This window comes from Haliotis cracherodii, unplaced genomic scaffold, assembly GCF_022045235.1.
Source record: "Haliotis cracherodii isolate W230 unplaced genomic scaffold, xgHalCrac1.p SCAF_10, whole genome shotgun sequence".
Lineage (NCBI taxonomy): Eukaryota > Metazoa > Mollusca > Gastropoda > Lepetellida > Haliotidae > Haliotis > Haliotis cracherodii.
The window spans coordinates 30,449,068-30,469,207 of NW_027266265.1; the positions used below are offsets into that span (position 1 = coordinate 30,449,068).

Below are 20,140 nucleotides of genomic sequence, written 5' to 3' on the forward strand. Positions count from 1 at the left end.
ACTGGATGAAAAACATACTGGCAGCTTTGATATGTAAAATTACCCACACTTTATCGATTGACACCTTCGTGGTATGTAGTACGGTTGGCTAGCCAAGTGGTCAAGGCCTTTGCTCGAAACAAGGAACCAACGAAGGCCCAAGCTTGGTTCCTCACGTGGATACTATGAGTGAAGGCCAGTTCTAGTCTGGAATACTGCTGAAAGCAACGAGACACCGTACTCACTCACTCACTGACGATTTCATGATTTCCCATGCGCATACTGACTGATGAGCAAGGGTTGGCACACTGTGTTCATTGCGCAAAGACATGTACAGTCAGCCACGAATCATAGTGTCTCGGAGTCATATATCAAAGAAACATCTTTATAGTATCCATAAAATAGAGCACACTCACCTATAGAACGTATAAAAGTTCGAAATAGATAAATGTATTGTCCATATGTAATTACATACAATAATTCACATATGGTAAATGATTTCGCTATACGCCGGCACAATATAGTTAGAATTTGGCGCGGTTGTTATTCCCTTTCCAACCTTGAAAAGTTAAATCATTTAAATTTTACTAATGCCTTTCTTAGATGTCCGGCAGAAAATACTACTAAATTGAAACAAATAGGTCAGAATAGGTGCTAGGTCAGAATAGGTGCTAGTGGTACGAATCGGGTAAAATTAGCTTCCAGTGCTCACAACAGGTGAGCTGTGCTGTCAACCGCATGCTCATTTTATGCTTGGAACAATATTTAAGAGAACCCCAAAATTTATTCAGAAATGATATGAAGAGAAATAATGTTGTGGAATTCAATCTTCATAGTAAAGTCAGTATCTCGTCGATGCCCGGTGAGCATCCATGCAGGCACAACTTCTGGGCATACTGGAACTCAATCGCTGTATTGTCTCCCTTGGCATACTTCGCCATTCTCCTTGTAAGGCCAAACGGCGCTGTTGCAAATTCTAGGAAGCCTGAGGTCACTTGCGAACCGTTCGTCCCAGAACATCCCGAAGGTGTTCAATCGGTGACACGTCTGGAGATTTGGCTGGACAGGGCAATGTTATGACATCTCTCTTTCTGACAGTCGACTGCAATACGAGCTCTGTGAGGACGTCCGTTGGCGTCCTGGAACTCAAATTCTGTCCTACACACTGGAAAAATGGGATGACAACTGGGAGTGAAATTTGATCAACATAACGTTGACCGTCACATTCCTTTGCTCGATCATCAGATCCATCCTTTTGTCGCATGTGTTGCCAACCCGTACCATGATGATGCAACCACTATACCTATCGAGGTCTTTGACTGCTGTTGGATAGTACACATCCACGCCATCTTCAACCACGGTGTCTACCATATGTAAAGTGTAAACAGAACCTGTCCTTGATTCATCAGAAATTTCAGTGTATCTGCAAGCACGCTGTTGATGACCTGCCGACTGTCAGACATAATCCTGTGAAAGGACATCTTCATTTCAGACCCTAAGGTTTCAACCTGTTTCGTATCGTTGACGTTTGAGGTCGGATTCCTGTGGCAGCTGAAGTGTCTTTCTGTTCTGTGCAGACATTAATTATTATATGTTCCTCAACGCGTACATATCGATCCTGGCTGGGCGTTGTCTTTCAAAGACTTTCTCCACCCTATTCTTAACCCCAATCGTTTGCTTATATTGTCCACGGGTCCAGAGTTACCGAAGTCTCCTGCAACTGCTTCCTATGATTGGCAATGGGTACAATGTGTGAAGCCCATTTCTGGTGTTCCCCGCCGTGATATTGCTGGAATATTGCTAAAAGCGGCGTAAAACCATACTCACTCACTCACTCACTCACCCACTCACTCACTATGATTGGCAAGCTCCAATCATGCCTATTGCGCGCATTTTTTTCATTTCCTGTCATGTACTTTTTGGAGGCACATTCCTTTGTTGTAGCCTATCGATCAGAGGACATGTCTTGACGATTCCAACCAGTGTCTAGCATAGTATTATATTTTGCTGGCATTATACAATTGTATATATAATATATGATCTTGACAAAATGAAACACATTATATGCTTTGTACGTCCTACTTTGCATTCACATGTATTCCAGTCGATTGTGGTCAACCTCCTGCAGTACCTTTCGCAGTGATAACCACTCGGCCATCATCTACGCACTACGCCTCCGACAACGAGGCAGTGACATATGAATGTATAGACGGATACACGAAGAGAAATGGCAAGGGGACGGGTTACTGTCATGCCAACGGTTACTGGATCATCAACATTAAATGCACAGGTTAGTGAAAACGTGTGTTTTGTTTGTTTTTAACATCGAACTAACTAAAGCAATATTCCACCTATATAACGGCGGGCTGTAAATATATGAGTGGGACCAGAGAAACCAGTGGCTGATGTTATGAGCAATGTCCGACCCCATCACGCTATCAACCACGTCATCGAGCCTGATCACCCGATCATTTAATCGCCTCGTACAAGACGACTAATTGCGACTTATTCTAATCTGGAACACGATGGGAAAATAATACATGAAATAAAGGCAGGAATTCGAAACGAATGTGTTCCGTCTGTCACATATGACGGGTTGATGCAAATCCTGCAGACTCTCATCACGACTGAAAGAAACTATGTATTGATCACCGTAACCAGCCGTGCATTGAAGCATAATTGGTGAAAGTCGTATAAACCATGGTCATGACTTTTGGACGACTTGTTATCCGGAGAACTGGTGTGTGGATATCATGTTTAAATGTATGTCGTGGCAGGATAAATCTCCTAAGTGACCACGACATATTTCCACACATATGTACAATATGGGTTTACTTCATGAGTTGTACGAATTAATCATTACTGCATCACGCATTTACAGTGAAGCCTTATACGTCTAGAAACTTAACTTTTCGGACGATTCTAAGTAAACTAAGGATTTAATGATTCGTTATTTCGGATAGTAGTTGTTAATATGGACGAATTCAGTGTAAACGGTACCTTTCGGATTAATGAGGGGTGTTTTATTACTCCATGCCTTGGTCTCATGGTGCATTGGTAATCAGCTTGTGGACCACTGCACTGTGTATACGTCAAACGGGTCCAGCGAATGCCTGATCAGTTTGACAGCTGCCGCAAAGGATATGGCTCATGCTTGGATCAACAAAAGTGACAGGATTTACTTATGAATACAATCTTGTCAGCTAATGATAACGGCATCAATAACAAGGCATCCATATCACACGCCATCCTTGCATGCTTACAGTTGAAGAAAAAAGTTATTTCTTTGAAAACGATAGGATCCAATCCTAACTAGCCAAATGCATGTCATGGAGGAATAATGAAAGGTTTGGCATAAGCAATGCCTTAAAGTGAACTTGATGCCGTGGAAAAACAAAAGATAAAATTTAGCATAATTCCAGAACAACAAAAGCACCATCACTTTCACAGACATAGAGAAAACGGTTTTATAGGTTATGCTCTTGAAACGAACTCTACCTTCTTAATGATGTATTCAAAATGTCATATATTGAAGTTATCGAGAAATTGGCAGGACTTTGCAACATGTTCACAATTTCAGACAATGGCCACAACTCTGGAACATATTAATTCCCAATGCTGGGTTTCGAACTTAACCAACATGCTTTATGTGTCCCTTCAAAAGGTCATCCTTATATCGGTGATGGTTTCTGAAGTAAGCTTGTTCTCAGTGAAGGCCCTGTATACTATGGTCATAACTTTGTACGATATCAATTTTCAATAAGTTTTCGAACTCGATCATTATGTATAATGAGGGTACCAGCACCCTCTCCCTTCAATCCCGAATACCATCAAAGTTTTCACTCTGAGTCTAATTTGCTCACCCCTGAATCCCGAATACCAATCTCAAAAGCACTAGTCAGAATTCACTCAGGCAGAATCGCAATCACAGACAAAAACCTATGAAACACGTTCCAAGGTCTTAAAAAGGAGTATAATGATTGAAAGAAATATAGAAGAAATATAATATCTAAAGAAATTGTTATTGTTTGTTAAATATTGAATCGAATACTAGTTTAAATTTTATATTGAACCCCGAATCCCACGTACCAAAAGGGGGTTGGCCGTCTGTATAATTTCCTTAAATGACGTATGCAAGTGTCATCCTTGTATTCTTAGAGGTTTTCGAACACAAACCGGTCTCTATTGAAGTGGGGCTGACGGAGCCGAAACCTTTATCGGCAGATTATTAATCTGTCCACATCATGCCTATGTTTTAACTTATTTCCTTCCCTTCACAGCTGATAAGAACCTCTCACACAGAAAACCCGTTTCTCTGTTCAACAACGACACCATTGACGTCTCACACCTGACGGACGGAAACACGTCATCGTGTACTGTAATACAGAATGTTACCGAGGCTACGTTTGTCATTGATCTGGGCAAAGATACGGAAGTGAGTGATGTCTCCATCACTTTTGATGGTAAGCGAAGCAGAGCGGTGTTCAAATAAATGTACACAGGCTCCTGTTTTGGGAGTTTAAAACTATATAAGAATGAAAAGTGTAACGTATTCTATTATTACTCGCACTCTTGAAGATACCAATGTTTAATAACAATAAGCTGGTATTATACACTATAATACCAAAGCGCGTGTTAATGTACTGTAGTTTCACAAGAAATATTGAAAACTCTCAATATCGCTGTGCTTACTAGTATTCAATGACATTGCATGCTGAGATAATAGGTCACATAGAGTTTATGCACCCTCAATGATCCCCAGGAACCTTGTTTCTATGCTGACGTCACAGGGTATTGTTTCGCCGGTGTATCTTCAACAATTTATAAAAAATTACGTCATAGGGTATGGTGACGTATGGTAAAGTTTGTGGAGCTGTGGCAACGATTCACTATACTCGCTCCCTTGTAAAACCAATTGTTGAAACTCGTTAATAGTTCTGATATTTGACATGCGATACCAGAACTATTCACATGGGAGTCCAGTGTTCTATATTTCTATAGAGGCAGAGATGCTCAAGAACGCATATACGGACGTGTCAGTGCGACGTGATGGCTACCCTGAATCTATCTGTGACCGGTCAACGTACATGTACACAGCACGCCGCGCTGAGACCGAGAACGTCGCGTGCTCCTACTTCCCGGTTGGCAGATACGTTAGTGTACACCACGTCGACGACGATGGCGACCCAATAACAGTTTGTGAAATTATGGTTCATGGGAGACCGTACACCGAGGGTGAATATGTTAATATTTTTGTTGCATTGCCTCATGATACTTATCGACATTTTAATGAATGATGAAATGATAATAATCATTGCTTATGCCACAGATCCAGATGCTGATGTGTCATTTCTATATATAAAACAGAAACAATGATAAGTCTCAATCCAAATATATGCATAGAACTAGTAAAGTTGCGACCTTCGTAACATTATTGACAAACAAAGCATCATCTTGAAATAAAATCTTGGTAGATATCAATCTCAGAGTTTGAATGAGTGAATATTGGTTTACACCGCTTTTAGCAATACAACAGCAATATCATACCGGGGAACACCAGAAATTGGCTTCACACATTGTACTCATGTTTGAAACAAACCTGGGCCTTGGGCGTGACGAGCGAACGCTTTAACCACAATACTACCCCACCGTCCCTTTATAGTATGAAGTTGCTGAGGAACGCAGTTTGCCGATAGAATACAATATAGCTCTTCAGCAGCCAATGCTTCTCTCCTAAAAGAGAGGACAACTTGGTTGTTTGTGGGGATCGTTGATCGTGTTGTTAACCAATGATGTTCCTGTCGCAGACTCGATTATTATCAGGCTATTGTGATAGACATATATTGAGATTATTCCTAAATGAGGTGTGATAATAAGTAGGTTTTACATATATTCATCCTGGCAACACTATCGATGCAATACGAAAATGCTTCACATGACGAAAATGTGTCCACTATGTACATTATAAGAGCTTAATTCAATAAAACCAGTAAAGGTGGGGATTACTTTTGACAAATATGAATATGTGCTATATATGAGAGTAAGGGATCTTGAAAATTATTCTTTATTTTTAAAGTCCTTGAGTGTTATGGATATGACAAACAAGCGAGCTTTAAAGGACACATGAACACGACAGTAGCAGGAATCCCTTGTCAAAGATGGGATTCCCAGAGCCCGCATGCGCACTCCCACACGGACATATCAAGGTTCCCGGATGATAACCTTGAGGACGCCGCCAACTACTGCAGGAACCCTGACGGAAAATACGGGCTCTGGTGCTACACCAACGACCCGGATGTTGAGTGGCAGTATTGCCCTGTCAGAAGCTGTGGTAGGTAGCATTAAGACATGAAGATATTAACAGTGTTCATATTGCTGACTAACAATCCCGTTTCATACTACGTATACCCCTGCTTGTGATATAAAAGACAGCGATTTTCCTTTATTACCGATTTTGACCTTCATCTACCAATGACCAAATATATATATAAATAGTAGCAGGAATCCCGGATGATAACCTTGAGGACCCTGACGGAAAATACGGGCTCTGGTGCTACACCAACGACCCGAATGTTGAGTCGTTGCTGTAGCACCACCATATATATGGTAAACATGAATTGAAAAGGGTAGATCACTATTTCGGTCGAACCTATCAATAGTGTAGCACAGTCGGCTACTATTAATTGTCACTACATTATTCATTATTCATTGGACTACAAAGTACAGATCTGTACAGATCTCACTTATACGAACATCCCAAACCTATACCATGAATATGCTCATGAATATTCATATGTTATTCCTTTCACGGAAATGGTCCCGGAAGGGTTTAAGGTCATTAGTCATATATGCTTGTTCCGTTCAAGTTTAGACATAATTTCAGGTTCATTTAATTTGGCCCACGACTTATACATGATTAGATCGAGGTGTTATATTGGAAACCGGAGACTGAGTTCTTTTTTTCTTGCTTTGTAACTAATGTAACAAAACTCTGTTATCGAATGAGAGTGATAAGCTGGTGACAGTATTCAAACTTTATGAACTTTGTACATATCGTTGTGCTCACGTGACACTAAATAGTTTATAAAGACGTCGACCTTTTTCTATCAATATAGCAAAGAGAGAATAAAATCAGGACAGGACTTTGTTGATATTTTGTTGTTATTATATGCAGATGACTTTTGTTTATTTGATGACAGCGTTATTGGTCTACAGAGGAAGATTGATAAACTTAAACATTTTGCTTGAAATGGGGATTGCAAGTAAACGTGGATAAAACTGAAATTTTAGCTTTGAGGAATGGTGGCAAACTTAGAAACACAGAGAATTGGAAATTTGGAAACATTAATATTAAAGTTTCTACTTATTACAGCTACCTAGGTTAACTATTTTCAAACCGTTTGTGTTGGACTTCGGGCGTCAATAACCTGGTGAATACGGCTTATAAAGCTCTCTTTGCATTGAAGCAAATAAGAATTCGTTTTAAGAATATTCCTATCTCAGCCTTATCTAAGATTTTTGATATGCAAATAAAGCCCATATTGTTGTACTCGTCAGAAGCGTGGGGTTTTAGCAAAATGCAAGCAGTTGAAAAATGTCATGTGAAATTTTGTAAGTTTTTTTTGGGTGTTGGAAATCATGTAACAAGTGCAGCAGTATTAGGAGATTGTGGTAGATATGGATTGTATGTTGATTACCAAAAAAGGTGTATTAGATATTGGTTACATTTATTATATTCTAACTAATACTAGATACCCAAAGCAATGTTATGGACTATTGAAGTCTTTAGATGCTGCTGGTCGCATTACATGGGTTACATATGTTAAAAAAATGTTATTTGATTATGGATTGGGATTTGTTTGCATTTCGCAAGAAGTTGGTGATTGTAACATTTTTATTGATACCTTTGTACAAAGACTGAAAGATTGTTATCAACAAGAACGGTATAGTAAAGTTTGTGAATCTCGTAAATTAATATTCTATAAAGAATTTAAGTTACTTTTGAACGTTGAATTCTATTTAACAAATCTATCTAGCCAACGTTATAGACATATTTTTTTTCTGTTACGATCTGGTGAGCTACCCTTGATGAAAAATGTAATTATTGTGACATGCAAGCTGTTGAAGATGAGTTCCATTTCATGTTAGTGTGTCCATATTATAAGCATTTAAGAAACAGATATTTCCCAAAATATTATTGTCATAACCCATGTTTAAGAAAATTGTATTCTCTAGTGTCATGCAATAGGCAACTGATGTTGATTAATTGTGCAAAGTTTATATACAACTCTCTATTTGCTAGACAAAACGCACATCTGTTTTAAAATTGTTTTTTGTAATTTATTGTATTGCCAATGGCCTTTCTTCTGAAATAATCTTTGAACTTGAACATGAGAAAATAAAATCTGTTATATATCTTGCTTTGCAATTTTTTTTACAAATGTGGGCCCCTAAGTCAATTTAATAATGCCCCTCAATTTACAAATGTGACAGCGTGACTTTTTTCCAAAATTCGAAAACAATGCAGAGAGCTACATATGTTTAATTAGAGTAACCCCCTTTCCCAATATGAACCACTGATTATGTGATCCTCCATGATGTGGTCTTAGTGGTTTCAGCTATTTTGCAAAACTATTGTGATAAATTGACAGTCATAAATATGCATTTTGTTAAACACGCGATTATATATTGAACCTGTAATTAGTTGCAAAAAATGGTTAACACTGTTGCATGAGGATGGCTATAAATAGATAATTATTATTAAATGCCCAAACATGTACGTGTTACATTTATTGAAACGAAATCAATGTAAGATGTTTTGTATTTCTCGAATGAGGTATCATTTGCCCTATTTTGATCAATATTGATAGTCATCGATCATCGATATCGTCGCATCATCTACAGGTACATGATTCGGAGAATAGAGAGATAATTTAAGGTTCTCAACATATTTATTCCCAATGGGACGTTTCGGAACAGATACTTATACCTTTATCATGCAAGTCACTTCTTCAGTGCAGTCATGTTATACATCTCAGTGTAAATTTAAACCTTTTTTGCAGAAGGGTTTTGCACATGAGGACGAAGTCGATATTTTGTTGTTGGTGACATTTTTTGCTTTGAGTGTTCACATTTGTATGAATCAATGTTAAGATACGTTTCAGTGAGTAAAAGCGTTATACTTTTGTGTCTAATGAGACGAAGCATCTTTCGAATTTCTTCTTATACGTTCCATTCAAACGTTCCCCTCTTCAGATAGACTGTGTTTGCAAGATGACAAAGACTTTACATACAGAGGACATATAAAACAAACATCATCTGGTGCCAGCTGTGTTAAATGGAATGTGGCAGACATCCCCTTCAGGAAAAATAGTTATTTCCCCAACTCGTTGAGGAATTCTGCAAAGTGTCGCAACCCAGTACTCTCCCAGAGTCGCCCTTGGTGCTACACGTCCACGGACGCAAGTCAATATGGTCTTTGTGACATCCCAACGTCGTGCCGTAAGTCAGCCTAGTCCAACGTAACAATCATTACACTACCAAAACTTACCCTCACAATGAAAACATACACACGGAATAGTTTCAGGCTGAATCTGTGTGAACTGTAATTTCGACAGTGGTTAGGTCATGGTCAATGGCATTTGACGGTGTGCATCCCTCTATTTTTAGACACCTGTCATGTTAACTGCACTCTCGGTTTTAAGTCCCCCCACCACCCTTATTCAAAATCCTGGATATACGCCTCTGCTACATTTAAGCATCATGAGTTTTATATGCAGTTTATACAGTTACGCTTTGGTAGTATATGAACGTCATACAAAATGTATGATTTGGCATGTTTTTAATTTAGCGACATTTAAAATACAAGATATATGTTTTTCGGAAACACCTTGTATCGTCATTATTTGTTAGTGATTCATAGACATATAGTCGGAATCGTTCAATGTCGGTCTAATATATATCAATCAACGATGTACATCGAGGTACTTACTGAAACAAAAATTACAAGGAAACCAACATGAAATATTTCAGCCAACAATTTATTGCTTTTAACAATATTTGTCATAACATTACAAGATCTGTCCTACTTAAAACTGACATCTGTATTTTCCTTTTGTTGCCCTTTCCACAGCCACAGCTGCAGAGATGTCACGAGGTCATTGGGTCCTTGACGCTCACCAGACACTGGACGATCTCTTACCGTCCACCGAGTGCTTAGTGTGGAACACGCTGTACACAGCTGCTGGTACATTCAGTGGTACCTGGGATAAAGCCTTTACACCTAAACTCTACCGAAACACTTTCACCTCAAAACGTGTATGCTATGAAGAAAAGGTGTTTAATACAACCATTCTGTGCTTCAATATTACTGAATCTGGAACAATTTGGAAGGCTGGTATTTTGGAGTGCGGTAAGTTGAGTGAGTGAGTGAGTGAGTGAGTGAGTGAGTTTGGCGCCGCCATGAACAGTATTCGGTTATAACCTGATCATGGAGTGTTAGCTTGATGTGGGAAAAACACCCGACATGACTCAGATCTTGCCACTTTGGTGAAACTCATTGGTTTAGGTAGGGTGCTGAAACACAAACTAACGGGGAAACGAAAGCATGAACCCATGTTTGATGGTAGTTCAACATGAAACAAACAAGAATTGGTGGTTCGATGGTGATGTATTTCACACGGGTGTCAGAGTTGTGTTTTGAACCTCACGTTTGCAGTGTTTCGGTGACTATTTACAGCCTGGTAACGTTTCTTTCTGTTGCCCGGTAGTTTAATTATGAAGAACCAGGATTAGAATTTATCTGTGAAATGTAAGATCAGATATTGTTTTATCTAGACGTGACGTTAAGAACTTGGCTTTCACATTCTCTCAAATTAGGTCGCCCCTTTCATGTTGTTTGAGTATAAGTAGCCTACAGAAGAGTACAGGGTGGTCCATAATGAAGGGAGTCTTTGAATATCACAACAATAATGATGTCAATTTGCTGGTGGACCTTGATGACATTTTTATCTTAAATGAGTTTAGACTCGTGAAGATCCGGGGTAGAATAGGTCTTCAGCAACCCATGTTTGCCGTAAAAGGCGACTATGCTTGTCGTAAGAGGCGACTATCGGGATCGGGTGGTCAGACTCGCTAACATGGTTGGTGCATGTCATCGATCTAAATTGCGTGGATCGATGCTCATGAACCACTGAATTGTCTGGTCCAAACTCGATTGTTTACAGACCGCCGTCATATAGCTGGAATATTGCCGAGTGCGGCGTTAAACAACCAGCCAACCAACCAACATGAGTTTAATCACTATTGTATTGTATTACATGTGCCAATACTTTTACCTCTCCAACCTCGGTCCACAGTGCACTGCGGATCTCCCCATGGTGTAGATAACGCTACCGTCTCAATCTCCTCCAAACTGCTGAATGGAACAGCAACATACACATGCGTAACAGGATATGAACATGCTTCCGGTTCAAATAAGGTCACATGTCTCAAAACAGGCCAATGGGAGGTTCCTGACATGGTCTGTTTAGGTGTGTATATCCATTGGTCATATTGTACATCTTTGAAGTGTTTACTAAGTTAAAAATTGTACAATTGTTCAACTTGTCACAAGCTGATACTTTGTAGTTTATTAAGTGTGAGTTGGTTTAATGCTGCTTTCAGTTATATCACAGGGCGTCAGCTGTGGAAGGAAAGTGATGCAGGTCTTCGTTATTTTCCACTTTCCTGAGCACAAACAAACCAAGAAACATAATCAGGGCAAACCCTGATTTGAACCCACGATTTTAAGTGGCTGATACCCGCTTATAGGTTACAGGCCACCCGTGTCCACATTGAAGTTTATTAAAATACACATGCATGTTATAGTACTAAAGGAACAAGTACACTGCTGACGTCAATATTGATTAAGAAATATGTAAGGTCGTTGGTTGCTGGTTGTTGGAACCCTTGTCTTTCAACTTGTCTTCGACTGTATTCCAGTCGACTGTGATGTCGACGTCAACTCGACATGGCTGGGGCAGATTGCCATTTATTCCTCCCATGACGGCTATGAGCACAATTCTGGGCCTGACCGTGTCACTTGTCTTGACACAGGCGCATGGGAAGTCACCGATATGACATGTGGAGTACGACACACACTTGTGAAAAAAACTCATTGATCCATATTATCATGATGACAAGCAATAGGTAATAGGTGTTAACGCATCGAAATATAGAGAATAAAAAATAAACAAAACAATACCATGCACATCGCAGGCTACATGTATGCCTAGTCAGTTTCTCATATAAAACAACAAGACTGTTTGGCAAGTGGGACCACTTCAACGTTCTAATGGTCAACATTCCCGTTATGTTAAATAAATAAATTCCCTTCCACTGATTTACCCACCTGAACTAGAAATAAAAGACGACAAATGAAACCTCCTCATCAGTTTCATGTTAAGATCTATGCACAATGATTTTGAGTGACAAACAAACCTCCAGAATATTGAATGACAAGAGGAATATAACGTGCCTGGACGTCTATGGGTGTTAGTGTCTTTTGGCGTCGTTTGATATGACTCGGCCGGTGATCGAAATTATCAAACCACAGACCTTCCACTCTCCAGGCAGAAGCTGTCTCCACAAGACCACGGAGGAGGACTCAGCCAACCATGCCATTTCACGAATCACTATTGTATCAACACACTGTGGTCATTATAAAAACATTGTCTCAGATTTCAATCTTGGGATTCATCCCTTGGCATCTTTTGTTAAATCAATCCTGTGTTCACTGATGTCACAGCTGAAAAATGTCACTTAAAATATTACATTCAAGACGTTCAAGAAACTATTTGCCACGTGACCCGTGAAGATCCGGGGTAGAATAGGTGTGAATCTTCAGCAACCCATGTTGTAAAAGGCGACTAACGTGATCGGGTGCTCAGGCTCGCTGACGTGGTTGAAGCATATCATCGTGTCCCGGGGGCACGGGTGGCCCAGTCGTCTAAGGCGCCGCGATTCGCTGTGCAGAGTTGCGTCCCTTGGGCACGCCAGAAACCTATGATTGTGGGTTCGAATCCCGGTTCGCCCCGATTATGTTTCCGGGTTTGTCAGCACCATAACCGTTCTCGTGGGTTTCACCGAAGTGGTAAACGTATGAGACCTGCATAACTTCGGGCTTTCCTCCCACATTAAGCTGCCACACCGCGATATGACTGGAATATTGTTAAAAGCGGCGTTAAACCCAGGTCACTCACTCACGCACTCATCATGTCCTAATTGCGTGGATCGATGCTCATGATGTCACTGGACTGTCTGGTCCAGACTCGATTTTTTACAGACCGTCTTCATATAGCTGGAATATTGCTTCGTGCGGCGTTACACAACAAACAAGCAAATATTTCTCACGTTATATATTCATCTAGAAAAATAGTAAACCACCATCATGTCATAGCGACTGAGTTTAGTAGGTCACACCAATTCTAGCATCATTCCAGTCACATCACCTAATATGATAAACCTCTCTAGATTAGAACAACTAAACCTTGGCCATTAGTTATGTCGTCTCTGTTGATGTGTATTATTTAGAAAAAGGAATATAGAACCAACATTTGTCCCTGATTGAAGTTAGAGTCTTAACCTACTTGGTGGAAATGCCTGTTCAAAAGACGTATAACATAGTTGTCTCTGCCTTCGAAGACTTTGAACATTTGACGGTATGTTGCAGTTAACTGTGGAGACCCACCTTCAATAAACAGGACCGAGGTTTCGAGTACCGACGGATTCGTCAACGTGACTGTTGAGTACACGTGTAAACCAGGGTATGCGAACGTGTCAGGATCAACCTCCATCACCTGCCTCGATACAGGGACATGGGAAGACGCGGGGATACATTGTGAAGGTACACAGGGACATCGTCCTATAAACATGACGTCATATTTCCATGTTTAGACAAAACTTTCGAAATATGACATCATCTTTAGAAATAAACTGTTCCTTTCGTTACTGGCATGAAATAGAAACATCTAAAATGTTATCGCTGAAAAAACTAATTTAAGTTATATAATCTGGATATTAGCTGTACTTGTAATGTGACATTGACAATAATGGTTCACAAGAACTGACAGAAGTATGAACCGATTGCAGTATTATGAAGAGGGAACACGTGTAGCCTCGTTATCAAAGGAGCCGCATTTCCCTGTGCAGAGTTTCGTCCCTGAGACGTACCAGAATCCTATTGTCGTGGGATGGCTTTGATAATGATTTTAGGTTTGGAAGAACCATACCCCTGTCCGTGTCATTGTCCAGGTGTGGTAACCACACACACTAAGCTGACACGCCGTGATATCAGTGTAATACTGTTACTGTTCAACCAAACTCTCTCGATAGAAATATGAGAAAACTGAGAAAACGTTTCACATGATTGTAAAAGGCATAGACGGACAGCTGGTATCTCATGACACATTCGTGCAAGTGTAGGCATAATTATGTTTTATTATGTTTTAATGTACTGCATGCATGAATGTTGAATGCCTTGTAAGTAAAACCTTATGTATTGTTACTTGTAGTCGACTGCAGCAATCCACCGGTTGTTGCCAACACTGTTGTGATCACTGGCAACACAACACTGAACAGCACCGCGGTGTACATTTGCACTCCTGGTTTTACACACGTCAATGGATCTACCAACATCACGTGTCTGAACACAGGTGTCTGGGACACTCCCTTAATAGAGTGTGAAGGTGAGTGCCCTGGTGCGTATAAGTGAGTATCATGGAATATGTGGGTAAACGTCTTTAATAGTAAGGTGAGCGTCATAATGAGTGTAGGTGAGCGTCATAGGTAGTTAGGGAAGCGTCATTACACGTGTAGGTAAGCGTCATAAGTAGTTAGGGAAGCGTCATTACACGTGTAGGTAAGCGTCATAAGTAGTTAGGGAAGCGACATTTTTAGAGAAGGTGGGCGTCAAAGGCAGTTAGGGAAGCGTCATTTTTTCGTGAAGGTGAGCGTCATAGTAGTTAGAGAAGCCTAATTTTTCGAGACAGTGAGCGTCATAGGTAGATAGGGGAGCGTCTTTATACGTGTAGGTGAGCGTCATAAGTACTTAGGGAATCGTACTTTTTCGTGAAGGTGAGGGTCATAGGCAGTTAGGAAAGCGTCATTTTTCGAGACAGTGAGCGTCATAGGTAGTTAGGGGAGCGTCATAGGTAGTTAGGGGAGCGTCATAGGTAGTTGGGGGAGCGTCATAAGTAGTTAGGGAAGCTTCATTTTTCGTGAAGGTGAGCGTCATAGGTGGTTAGGGAAGCGTCATTTTTAGAGAAGGTGAGCGTCATAGGTAGTTAGGGAAGTGTCATTATACGTGGAGGCGAGCGTCATAAGTACTAGTAGTTAGGGAAGCGTCATTTTTAGAGAAGGTGGGCGTCATAGGAAGTTAGGGGATTGCATAATGCAAGTGAGCGTCATAGGTAGTTAGGGAAGCGACATTTTTCCGTGAAGGTGAGCGTCAAAGGCAGTGAGGGAAGCGTCACTTTTTCGTGAAGGTGAGCGTCATGGGCAGTTAAGGAAACGTCATTTTTCGAGACAGTGAGCGTCATAGGTAGCTAGGGAAGCGTCATTATACGTGTAGGTGAGCGTCAGAAGTAGTTAGGGAAGCGTCATTTTTCTTGAGGGGGGCGCCATAGGTAGTTAGGGGATTGTATAACGAAGGTGGGCGTCATAGGTCGTTAGGGGAGCGTCATAATACATGTAGGTAAGCGCCATACGCCAAAGTTCTGTCCCTTATGTAACAGCACCAGCATTTTGTTTAGTTTTCATGGTCAGAGTTTATTTTTTGTCATTTCTTATTCGATAAGTCGTAAGAACAATATGAAAATTTCCATGTCAGAAACATATCAATTTCTCTTGTTCCAGAAATCTCGTTACCCTTGACGATGACGTCGCCAACACCCACAGCATTACCAGTAACTAAATACGAAAGGACAACCTATGAAGCATGTACTTGTCGATGCCTCCACAAAGAACAAGTGGACCAGGAAGACATTGTGAAACAAATAACCAAAACTCTTATTTTGAACACAAATAGCTTGAAATCCTACACAATGACAAAGGGAAGTCTTGCAGACGAGAGAAAATCATCTAAAGGAATAGCTTACATCGCGATGTCAGTGATGGGGCTTCTGTTCGGAGTGGTATTTCTGTCTGATATGTACTATTTCATAAACGGAATAACGGGATATTATAGCGCCCGTCGATGATGATCACACAACTATTGTCGGTCGGACAAATTACTATCTACTTGTGAAACGTGATAATAAGGGTTGGTTTAAGTAGCATGGCTTAGACCACGAGGATACTGTGTTGAACACGGAGGTGCGAGTGGTACAACCTTTTTAAACCACTGCCGACTTTTACTCGTTAAGATTGTTACGTAATATATAAGATGCAATAGCGGTCTGTTACTTTACGCGTAGATATGTCTGATGCCATGGTTGTAAATAAGCTTTTCTTAATTAATTCTACAATCACATCAACACATCATTTGATGTTTGTTTGTTGTTTAACGCCGCACTCGGCAATATTCCAGCTATTTGACGGCGGTCTGTGAATAATCGAGTCTGGACCAGGTAATCCAGTGATTGATATCATTAGCATCAATCCACGCAATTAGGATACAATGACATGCATCAACCAAGTCAGCGAGTCTGAACACCCGATCCCGTTAGTCGCCTCTTAAGACAAGCATAGTCGCCTGTTATGGCAAGCATGGGTTGCTGAAGACCTGTTTGACCCCGGATCTTCATGGGTCGAGCATCTATCTACGCATCTATTCTCTGTTCGGATCCAGGCACTTGTAGACAATGATACAAATTATTCCTATATATACACTTTTCACAATGACATTGGGCACAATGGATCTGCAAAACTATTTTAATTTGTGGTGAAAGACACTTTAAGATGTATCCATGGTAATGAGAATTGGGGAAAATGTATGGGGAAGGCGGGGGCACGGGTGGCCCAGTCGTCTAAGGCGCCGCGATTCGCTGTGCAGAGTTGCGTCGCCTGGGCATGCCAGAAACCTATGATTGTGGGTTCGAATCCCGGTTCGCCCCGATTATGTTTCTAGGTTTGTCAGCACCATACCCGTGCTCGTGGGTTTCACCGAAGTGGTAAACGTCTGAGACCTGCATCACTTCGGGCATTCCTCCCACATTAAGCTGACACGCCGCGATATGACTGGAATACTGTTAAAAGCGGCGTTAAACCCAACTCACTCACTCACTATGGGGAAGACTTATCTTAAAGATGTTCAGAACGTATTTTTCTTACATTATCAACAAAAGAAATGTCTTGACCTAAGCAGATTTTTGCAGGACATGTAGATGAAGGCAGTAAAAACATACTTACCTTCAGTTACGGGCGTGCTCATTGTTAGATTTCCTCTTGAAGTTGAAAACATCTGTCCGTTTATTTCATTGTAACAAAAGACTTGCAAGCGTAAGAGAGAACACTCTTTGTTAACCTGTTAATAACCGTACTAATATTTCAAAATTGTCCCTAAATACATGTATCATATTTCACATTTCCAGTGGGGCCAAAAAAGACCTTTTACTAGCTCGTCGTGTGACATTTCTAGTAGACAACGTGACCTTTATTTTTACCACCCCTTAAATCATATATCAATGTGAACTCCGTTTGCCTTGATATCCAAGCATTGCTATGACCGCATTTTATAATGTTGCTCGAAGGTATTCCGCGTTGGAATTAGGACCCCAACTCCCCATGCTTCGTGTATGAGCCAATGTAAGTAATATACGGAACTGGTGGTCAGGCTTTGAGACTCGGCTGATTGCGTCTCCTACTCCAATTGCGTATATCGATGCTCATAATGAACCCCACCTGTTTGCCTACATGTTGTTCAACGCAATAATTGTGGCCCCGTGCCGTTTCCAGGTAGTTAGCTCTTGGGATAATGATGGACAACATCGGTATCACGGTCACGGAACATTTATTACATACCTGCTCTGACACCACAGGCACAACACCCAGTAGGGTCTCCAGCTCAAACCAACATGTGGTGAACGGAGGGATTGCCTAAAAGTCGGGCCGGGCCGGGCCAAGACGGGCAAAAGTGTTATTGGCTAATTACTTCATTATCGGTGATCATATCTACATATTATTGATGCAACATACACACATGACACTACTGAACAATCACCAATCCAAAACGTGCAGAATAAGTAAGTAATTCGGAGTAAATCACTTAAAAACCAGAAAGTGGAGCTATGTGTTAGCGTCGCTGATCTAGGTAACATGTAAAAGAGCAATCGTTAAACGAAATAAGATTTGACACGTATCAAATACTTCTAGCTATCGTGATACGAATTTCCATCTGTCGACATAGCGTTTATATTATAGGAACGTACTATATCTAAGTAAATACCACTTTATAACGTCACTGTTCATCGTATTTAAAGCAGACATGATGGTTAAAGTAGACCTCTTCTCCCGATAACAGTCACACAGTTGGCTCCGACTTGGCCCGGGCTGTCAAAATCAACTTTAAACAGACAGATGTATCTTCAAATGTGATTACCTCTATAGATTAGTGTTATATCTACATATACACAACTTTATAATGTCACAGATCGCCGTATTTATAGAAAACAAGGGGCTCAAAGTGAAGCCCTTTTCCCCTCTACTTTCTCAACATAGTCTCTATCAGAAGTGTTTGGCTTGCGTTGGGTCCGACTTGGCCCGGACGGTCAAAATCAATTTTAAACACATAGATGTATCTTCAAATGTGTTCTATAGATTAGTATTATATCTACCTATAAACCACTTTATAATGTCACAGTATATCGCATTCAAAGAAAACTGGGCCGTTAAAGTCAAGCTCTTTTACTGTATTTTCTTGAGAGAATCCCTGTTAGAAGTGTTCGGTCCGACTTGGCCCGGGCGATCAAAATCAACTTTAAACACACAGATGTGTCTTCAAATGTGTTTATATCTATAGATTAGTGTTATATCTACCTATACACCACTTTATAATGTCACGGTACATCGTATTTAAAGAATACAAGGTGCTCAAAGTGAAGCATTTTTACTGTATTTTCTTAAGAAAATCTATGTCAGAAGTGTTCGGTCCGACTTGGCCCGGGCTGTTAAAATCAACTTAAACCTCACAGATGTATCATCAAATGGATTCACATCTATAGATTAGTACTATATCTACCTAAATACCACTTTATAATGTCACGGATGGCTGTACTTAAAGAAAACAAGGTACTCAAAGTGAAGCCCTTTTCCCCTCTACATTCTCAACATAGTCTCTATCAGAAGTGTTTGGCTTGTCTTGGGTCCGACTTGGCCCGGACGGTCAAAATCTACTTTTGACTCACAGATGTATCTTCAAATGTGTTTACATCTATAGATTGGTGTTATATCTACTTATACACCACTTTATAATGTCACAGATTGCAGTATTTATAGAAAACAAGGTACACAAAGTGAATCCCTTTTCCCCTCTACATTCTCAACATAGTCTCTATCAGAAGTGTTAAGCTTGTGTTGGGTCCGACATGGCCCGGGCGGTCAAAATCATCTTTAAACACACAGATGTATCTTCAAATGTGTTTACAAGTCGGACCCAACACAAGCCAAACACTTCTGATAGAGACTATGTTGAGAATGTAGAGGGGAAAAGGGCTTCACTTTGAGTCTATAGATTTAAAGACATTTGAGTATACATTTGTGTGTTTAAAGATGATTTTGACCGCCCGGGCCAAGTCGGACCCAACACAAGCCAAACACTTCTGATAGAGACTATGTTGAGAAAGTAGAGTGAAAAAGGCTTTACTTTGAGCTCTGTGTTTTCTTTAACTACTGAAATATGAGACAATAAAGTGGTAAAAAATTAGATATAATACTAGTCTTTAGATATAAATAAAGTTAGGAACTTTAGAAGTGCTTGGACAGTTATTAACACGTGTCGTGTCAGTCCTTTGACATTCGCGAATATCCACTTCCAGAAAACATCCTGTGTTGGTTTAACACGAATTAGTAAAGGTTAATTACCTTAACACGTTAATTAATGAAAGAAGAGTAGTCAAAACACTGTCGTTTCCTGCCCAGGACATCACACCCCTACACGCTAAGGTCGGTGAGAAGCATTCTAATC

General features: G+C 40.4%; 1 protein-coding gene across 1 annotated transcript in view; it reads left to right on the forward strand.

Moving 5' to 3' along the window:
• The window catches only part of LOC139453706 (uncharacterized), a 31,238-nt gene extending 11,459 nt beyond the window's left edge, over nucleotides 1–19,779 (forward strand). Inside the window, exons 6-17 of the mRNA XM_071235182.1 lie at nucleotides 2,084–2,269; nucleotides 4,260–4,442; nucleotides 4,981–5,214; nucleotides 6,056–6,310; nucleotides 9,235–9,480; nucleotides 10,112–10,390; nucleotides 11,337–11,510; nucleotides 11,962–12,102; nucleotides 13,691–13,864; nucleotides 14,532–14,705; nucleotides 15,874–16,151; nucleotides 19,726–19,779. Of these exons, the coding sequence (XP_071091283.1) occupies nucleotides 2,084–2,269; nucleotides 4,260–4,442; nucleotides 4,981–5,214; nucleotides 6,056–6,310; nucleotides 9,235–9,480; nucleotides 10,112–10,390; nucleotides 11,337–11,510; nucleotides 11,962–12,102; nucleotides 13,691–13,864; nucleotides 14,532–14,705; nucleotides 15,874–16,151; nucleotides 19,726–19,779 (2,378 nt within the window). The remainder of the gene's footprint in view (nucleotides 1–2,083; nucleotides 2,270–4,259; nucleotides 4,443–4,980; nucleotides 5,215–6,055; nucleotides 6,311–9,234; nucleotides 9,481–10,111; nucleotides 10,391–11,336; nucleotides 11,511–11,961; nucleotides 12,103–13,690; nucleotides 13,865–14,531; nucleotides 14,706–15,873; nucleotides 16,152–19,725) is intronic.
• The last annotated feature ends 361 nt before the right edge of the window (nucleotides 19,780–20,140 follow it).